General features: G+C 43.5%; 1 protein-coding gene across 1 annotated transcript; it reads right to left on the minus strand.

The window, feature by feature from the left end:
* Nucleotides 1-4,490: 4,490 nt before the first annotated feature.
* LOC311138103 (E3 ubiquitin-protein ligase TRIM39-like) lies at nucleotides 4,491-6,655 on the minus strand. Its single transcript, XM_084172766.1, has 2 exons — nucleotides 6,562-6,655; nucleotides 4,491-6,440 (listed from the first exon to the last, which is right to left on the minus strand). Exon 2 carries the CDS (start codon nucleotides 6,436-6,438, stop codon nucleotides 4,792-4,794), a length of 1,647 nt encoding a protein of 548 aa, XP_084028892.1. The 5' UTR covers nucleotides 6,439-6,440; nucleotides 6,562-6,655; the 3' UTR covers nucleotides 4,491-4,791.
* Nucleotides 6,656-8,418: the final 1,763 nt, after the last annotated feature.

Here is an 8,418-nt window from a genome sequence, read left to right on the forward strand (position 1 = left end):
AAAATACTGAAATTGAGAAGTATATTCATATTGATAAACTGGGTGGTTCGAGCCCTGAATGCTGATTGGCTGAAAGCCGCGGTATATCAGACTGTATACCACGGGTATGACAACAACAGAAAATTGTACTGCTCTAATGACGTTGGTAACCAGTTTATAATAGCAATAAGGCACCTCGGGGTTTGTGGTATATTGCCAATATACCACGGCTAAGGGCTGTATCCAGGCACTCTGCGTTGCATCGTGAATAAGAACAGCCCTTAGCCGTGGTATATTGACCATATACCACACCCCCTCGGGCCTTATTGCTTAAATATATATGGCATACTTGGGCCATTTTATTGTCTTCTCCAGACCCTGTCAAACATTTTAAGCCATCATTGGGCTTTATGTACCTATTATTTATGGAGATATGGCCATGTAACTCCTGTCCAATATAGCCCCATTGAGCTGGTTTGGGGTGGGGTCATATAAAAAGTCTGCGATGGCACTATAGCTAAAAACACTTCTAAGGACTTGTTCTAGCTGTGTGTGAAATTTGGTGCTTTTATCACAAAGTCCACAATTCCCCTCACATTTGATGCATAGCCACTGGACTATACCCCCTGTTCCATATAGGCCCAGACCTAGAGGCTGTAGTATTACATTCATATACAGGGTGTCTATATATGCCCTGTGTCCGTACCAACTTCTGGGGAATACAGTGCTGTGATAAACAGGAAAAAGTCGGAGGCCTAGGCTGCATGGACAGATTGATTGATCATTGAAGATCATGGATTTTGAATTGTAAGTAGGCTAGTCCATATTGGCTTGGTTAGAAACATTGGTTCTGTCTATCTGGTGGGCCTCAAGAAACTCTAGAGGGCCTTAAATGGGTCACAGCCCCAAACTGATGTTCTAAAGGGACAGTTAACTGATGTTCTAAAGGGACAGTTCTGCTGACCTCACTCTTTCCATGAACTCAGGGAATCAGCCAGGAGATGGAGAGCGAGGAAGAGAGAAGAAAAGAGAGAGCGAGAGAGGAGAGATACTGTATCAGTGCGACAGATGGTGAGTGACCTCACTGATAACATCATCATATTATCCCTGAGTGGATAAATCAGATAAGGAGAACAGCATGGATCAGATAGGGAGTGAAAGTGACAGGCGTGTCGTGGTCCAGAGCTTTCCAGGCACTGTGTTCATGTGGGCAGCCTGCTGTTGGCTTGGCCAGCACTGTTTATATGGGCTCAGCTGCACTAGCTCTCTCCATGCTGGTGGATTTTTCTATGGGGGTTTGGACTCAGTATTTGTTCCCCTTGGCCTGCATGGCGACCACCTCTCTCAATCTCTCTCTCTTCCTTTCCCCCTCTCTCCCTCTCTTTCTAACATATGTACACACACACAGCTGTGGACACAATGAATTTATGACAACCATCTCAGGCAGGACGGTCTGTCGACACATCATACGGGTGGATCCGAGATGTGTGAGATGTTCCTCACACCTGGACAGTGCTAGCACCTGTGGGAATGTATCTGTGTCGTGGCAGGTGAGGGGAGACGGACTGTGTGTGTGTAGTACAGCTGAGGCTGAGGGGAGACGGGCCGTGAGTGTGTTACATGTATCTGTTAGCCGGTGGCGACTTAACATTTCACAACAAGCTGTGCTGTGACATGAGCGTAGTATCCATGATCTCCAAGCTAACAAACAGCCCCTCCAACCCACACCTCTGCCACATATCTCTCTCTCACACAAACACTACCTTTGCCAAAAGTCTGAGTTAGTAATGGAATTGATAGGAAATGACATCAAGTAAGGATGATCTGCCTTGGTACATTTATTTTCCTGAAATACACTCAACAATCTGTGCCTAAACCCAAAACCATGCTGCCTTTCAGTTCAATCAAAAAGAACCAAATGCAGGAATATTTATATACAAAGACATGCTGGCTTGTTCCTTCCTTCCTTCCTTCCTTCCTTCCTTCCTTCCTTCCTTCCTTCATTGAGGTGATCACTGACCTGTGAGATTATGAGATGTGATTACTTCAAGAAAGTAAAGAAGGATTGTAAAAGGATTGTAAAATAATTCAGAATGGGCCTGGGCAACTCCAGATGAAATATAGCATCATAAATCTGAATCTTTCTTTTCCGTCTGCCATCCCTGTGGCCATCTTTACCATGGCAACATGGGCCACGCACAGTCAGCATACCTACACGTATGTTTCTATCTCTTTACCTTTTCCTCTCTTTTCTCTTCTCTTTTTCCCAACCCCCCCCTCCCCCTTCTCTCCCTCTTCCTTGATGAAAAACACTTTATCTTCCACATATTGGCAAGAGTGTCTGGCAAAAGACAGTAAAGAGATAGAGGGCTGTGTACCATAATGGCTAAGTGAATAACCCTGACACCTGGAGGCTAAGATATGACATGGAATTGTTTAATTAATGCAATACACACAGACAGGCAGGCAGACAGATATGTTTAAGAGATGCGTGTGCATGCCAGCTCAGCCTTGTGCGTGTGTGTGTGTGTGTGTGTGCGCGTGCATTCAAGCGCGCGCCTGTCTATTTATCTGTAAAGTAATTTACTGTAGTGCTTTAATAAACTGCTAAAACCTTGACTGTGCTTTTCATCATAAGTCATCTTCTGTGGAGATCATCGTAAAACGCTCAAGTCGTAAAACGCTGCATAGCACACACAGTTCTAGTGTTCAGCACTGCTCTTCTCTCAGTATTCACATCCTGGAACATGGCTCTGCACCAGCTGTGTGTGTGTGTGTGTGTGTGTGTGTGTGTGTGTCCCAGGTTGAAGGGTTCCTCGTGGTTCTCAGTTATTTCCAAGCTCTGATTTGTTGTCCCAGAGGAGACGTTTAAACATGCTTGATCGTGATTGGCTGTCCCTAAGGGGACATTTAAACAGGCTTGATCTTGATTGGCTCTCCCAGAGGAGATACTTAAACCAGTCTGTCAGTAATGAGGAAGAGCAATGGGTCTAGTGGGACTCTTCACTCAGCTCTACATTAACCCAATGAGTCCCACCGCGACACAGGCACGATTTGTAATTCGAACACCTTTTAAACATTGTGTGTTTGAGCTACATACTTCTGGGTTGATTCGTCTATTTCTTCTGCATCCGTTGGTACCAACCAATAGTCTGTGTGATTAACGGGGGCTGAACTACAGCGGTGTTTATGAGACAAGGGCGGATCCCGAAGGGGTCCGGGGACGGATCTTTTTACAAAAACATCTGTAGTCCGAATGGTTTGAACTACAAAATATTAATAATATTTTAAATATATTTAAATATTAAAGCTACTGTATCTATGGAAAGCTGAGACTCTCACAAACACACATGACTCTCCCAAGCTACACAGGAGTCATTAGAAGGTAAAGGGTTCTTCTACATAGAAGATCATAAGAAATCCAAGGACATAGTGTCTATAATACTGTCAGAAAGTATGGTCCTCTGTAGCTCAATTGGTAGAGCATGGCACTTGTAACGCCAGGGTAGTGGGTTCGATCCCCGGGACCACCCATACGTAAAAATGTATGCACACATGACTGTAAGTCGCTTTGGATAAAAGCGTCTGCTAAATGGCTTATTATTATAGAAACTCCAAAGAGTTGTCACTGACTAGTTGGTCCTTAATATTTTTGACATTTGTCAATAAGACTCATGAATGCAACTGTTTGTCAAATTGTTTTGTGTTCTACTTGTAGCCCTGGTTGTCCTGAACACACACTAACACAGAGAGAGAGAGAAAGAGAGAGAGACAGGATAAGAGCTTGGCTACACCAGACCACCATCTCAGCTGTGATGGTGGTGATGGTGCCCATGGGGCTCTGATCTTAGGAGTTATGGTAGAATAGATGCTACTTGTACTGGCGAACACACAGTTTATCATAGAAAGTAATGGAGAAAATACTTATTTTTCTAGTTTGGCTGTGTAATGTGAAGTATAACAGGCCTGGACCTTGAAAAACAGAATGGATATCAGCAGGTTTTGGTATCAGCCATTATGACCACTAATCTGTGTGCTTGGATGGAAATGCTTGGATGGCAACAGTGACAGTGTTATCTAAATCGTGCCTCTGCAGGTGTCTACCCCTAGCTAACACACACACACATACCATCAGGAATGCCCTTAGTTCAGCCTGTGGGATAATTAATGGCTGTCAGTGGCTCTTTAGCGTAAGAAGGCGCTGACAGACAGCACTCCAGAAATGCATGGAATGTGTGAAGGCCTCGCAGGGGTGGAGGGGTGTGTGTGTAGGGAGGCATATTTCTACCACGCTTAGGGCCAGATAATCTGGGTCACCTACCCTGGGAGTACTCCCTCATCTACAGTGATTTCAGGAATTACAGCACATCTGTGGTGTGTACGCCAGCATCCGTGTACCCATGTGCATGTTTGTGTGTGTCACCACAAACCACCCCATTAATAAAACCAGACAACATAGACTTGATCTTTCCATCTTTATTATTATTTTAATGTAATAATGAGTATGGAGGCAAAACATGTGTTATCCATTTCGTTGTCAGTCCTTTTTTTCTCCAGCAGATGTCGGCAGTGAGAGCAGTATGTCTCAACAGCGCTCCCTGGTGGTTAAGGAATGTTCTACATATACTCCAGAACACAACATCTCTATGAAAGACTGCATGTGCAACAGCTTCCTTGATTGTGATTATTATGGAGGATACAGTGATGTAACTTAACTTAGACATTGCCTTTTTCTCTTAGTATAATTGGAATGTTGAATATTTACACTTTTATTGTGATTTAGAGCCTCACATTGCAAAAACCCATGTGATGTCAAACTAAGCTGAGGGACTTAACAGGACAGATGATAATTGGTGCTGTGTTTTTACCCCCATTATTATCACCTGCAAAGAAAAATGGGTAGAGCCTCTCAGTGAAGGTGCAGCCAGTGAAAGAGTAGATATGAGACCTGGCCTCCACATTGTAAAAACTGACATCCCCCTCCTCATAATCCACATACACCCCCACTTTCCGGGGCTTCTCGTTCAGTGAGAGAGGTACACTGTGTTCTGCGTTAGCCACATACTCATCCCTCCTCAGCCTTACAGTGTAGAATCCATTTATTAGATTTAGTGTAATACTCCCCTTCCTGTTGATGGACTCTCTGGCCAATCCTAAAGCCCAGCGGGTCTTCCCTTCCACCTGGACCTCATAGTAGGATCTTCCTGAGGAAAAACCCTCCTTTCCCATGATACATACAGCAGGATCAAATCTCTCTGGGTTTGTAGGCAGATCCTGGATTATGTCGTCATACCTCACTTGTTTTCTGTCTTCAGATATGATGAGAAAGGGATTAGCTGTACCAGGATCCAGTGTCACATCCACTGCATACTGTTCTATCCTCTTTAGTTTGATTTCAGGCAACTTCTCCATCTCTTTAGTAAGTGCCTTCTCCATATGAGAAACAGCTCTCATCACAGTCCCCACACACAGACTGCTGTGCACACTGATCTCAGTCCAGTCCTTAGTGGATGGAAGGGTGCAGAGAGATGGGGAGCTCTGGAGGAGGTGGAGGTGGTCCTCAGTGTGTGAGAGTTGCTCCAGCTCAGTGCATCTCCTCTGTAGCTCAGTGATTTCCTGCTCCAGCTCTTTAATGAGGCCTTCAGCCTGCCTCTCTGCTGCTCTCTGCTTCTCCTCAATTACCTCAATTAGCTCAGCCTGGCTTCTCTCAATGAATCGCACCAGTGCAGTGAAGACCTCCACACTGCCCACTATCTCTTTCTCTGTTTCTTTCTTGCTGCGCTCTACTGAGTGTTGCATCTCCTTAACCTTCTGCACTCGCTCATGGATCATCTGCTGTGCTTTACCCTTGGTCTTCCACAGGTGAGCCTTCCTCTCTCCACACTCTTCCTCCATGGGGACAGTGTTGTGGGTCTTGTGGTCTGTTTCAGTGCAGATCTGACATACATACTTTTGATCACTCCGACAGAACAGCTCCAGGGGTCTCTCGTGCTTCGCACACACCCTGTCTTCCAGGTTCTCCAAAGGGTTGATTAACTTGTGTTTCATCAAGGCTGCAATTCTCTGATGAGGCTCCAGGTGAGTCTCACAGTATGAGACAAGACACATCAGGCAGGACTTTAGGGCCTTGAGCTTCCTGTCAGTGCAGACATCACAGAGCACTTCTCCAGGTTTGGCCATAGGTTGTCCTGTGGTGATGGGTGTGACTTCAACTGGAGCTAACTTCTTGACCTGAGCAGCCATTTCAGAAATAAAAGTATTGACACGAAGCTCAGGTCTTCTGTCGAATGTTTCCTTACACATTGGACACTGGCACAGGTCAGTACTATCCCAGTATCCTCTGATACAGGCCATGCAAAAGTTGTGTCCACATGGTGTGGAGACAGGTTCAGTAAACACATCGAGACAGATAGAGCATTGGAATTGTTCTTCAGACAGGATATTGCTGGAATAAGCCATTGCTAGGAACAAGCAAAAACATTGATATCAAATGACTTAAAAATACATTGTATTATGGCTAATAGAATAAGTCATGCATGCAGTGTCTAAACATGTCTATGTAAAATCTCTCTCTCTCCTTACCTTGTGTAGATGTTGTTCTCTTTATTCTTCTGATCAGAAAAAGGGTCCAACCATAGTGAAATATGAATTCCCCAACAAAACAAAGGAAAGCTATGTTCAGTCTCTGCTTGAACATGAACTCCCCAACTTCCTGGTTCTTCTGCAACAATAAACAAACACTTGACCAATCAAAACAGAGCAAATTAGTTGGCAGGTAAAATAAGTAAATACATTTTGCAACACAGAACTGATTCATCACATTTCACAAACTAAAAGTGCCATTGTTTTTTAAAAAGTTTAAAAAAGAAAATTGTACTACAAAAACAAAATAATTCTCACAAAAGCAGTTTGTGAATCTGACTCAAACCAGACCAGTCTAAATGCAAAGAGAGCCTGACACTGGGCACGTTGGAGCAGATCAATTTTGTCTAGTCGGTGACCATCGTTGGTGTGATGCATAATGGGGATAACAATTGTCCGACCTGCGCCGCACTTTACAAAAACCATGTGATCAAAGGTCATTCGGTCTTTGGGCTTGTTCGACATTGCCTCCAACAGTGCAGCGACTGCCGACTGACTGATCTACAAAATCACCTTGCATCATAAATAACTACTCATTATTATTTGTAGATCAGTCAGTCAGTCACCATTTACCCACAATGCATCATGGATTTGATGCTCTCGACCAATCATTATGGTGTTTTTGGTTGACCATGCTAATGTGACCAAAGACGTGACTGAAACAGGAACCAACTTTGCCGCGATTCATGTATATATACAATGGATATACTGTATATCCTCAGTAGCGGTGTGTGGGTCAAATCACTGTAGAAGCCAAGCCCCCCCCCCCCCCCCCCAAAAAGCCATATTACAACCTATATATATGTGTTATGATAATTGCGTAGTTTGCTCTATAACATTTTAGTTCATATGCCTTGCCGCCGTGATAAATAGGCCTAGGCCGAAACAATAAGAAGACACAATGGCAGAATAAATTCAACCACACCTTTGTTCCATCACAAAACCAGAGAGCAACATCTGTCTGGTGGAGTCCACAAAACATATTGCATGTAACAAACAGTTACATGACCTACAGCATGGTCAATCAAAAATCTCTGAGGCTGGAGACTCTTATCTCCCTCACTAACTTTAAGCATCAGTTGTCAGAGCACCTTACCGATCACTGCACATGTACACAGCCCATCTGAAATTAGCCCGCCCAACTACCTCATCCCCATATTGTTATTTATTTTGCTCTTTTGCACCCCAGTATCTCTATTTGCACATCATCTCTTGCACATCTAGCATTCCAGTGTTAATACTAATTGTAATTATTTTGCACTATAGCCTATTTATTGCCTTACCTCCATAACTTGCTACATTTGCACACACTGTATATATATTTTCTGTTGTATTTTTTGACTTTATGTTTTTTTTATCCCATATGTAACTCTGTGTTGTTGTTTTTATCGCACTGCTTTGCTTTATCTTGACCAGGTCGCAGTTGTAAATGAGAACTTGTTCTCAACTGGCTTACCTGGTTAAATAAAGGTGAAATTAAAAATTAAAAAATATATAATGTTTCCAACATTATATATATATTTTTAAACAACTAGATTTTTACAGTGGTTCCCAACCCTTTTCGGTTACCATATCACCAACTGAATTTTGATCTGCCCGGAGTACCCCTGAAGTATCCCCTCATGTGCATTTTACCAGTAAGCCTATGGTCTCATTAGTCTTCTGAAGTACCCCCTGTGGATTTGTCCTAGTACCTCTGGTTGGGAACCACTGATTTAGAACACCTGAGAGTTACCGCAAGTCGCAAAGAAAACAGGAGTTGCCTCCACCATTCCAGCACCATTTCAACATCATTAA

This window comes from Coregonus lavaretus (genome assembly GCF_964263955.1).
Source record: "Coregonus lavaretus genome assembly, chromosome: 12".
NCBI lineage: Eukaryota > Metazoa > Chordata > Actinopteri > Salmoniformes > Salmonidae > Coregonus > Coregonus lavaretus.

Bases quoted from the DNA above. Each gene is read 5' to 3' on its own strand.
- LOC311138103 (XM_084172766.1), bottom strand. From the start codon at position 6,438: ATGGCTTATTCCAGCAATATCCTGTCTGAAGAACAATTCCAATGCTCT.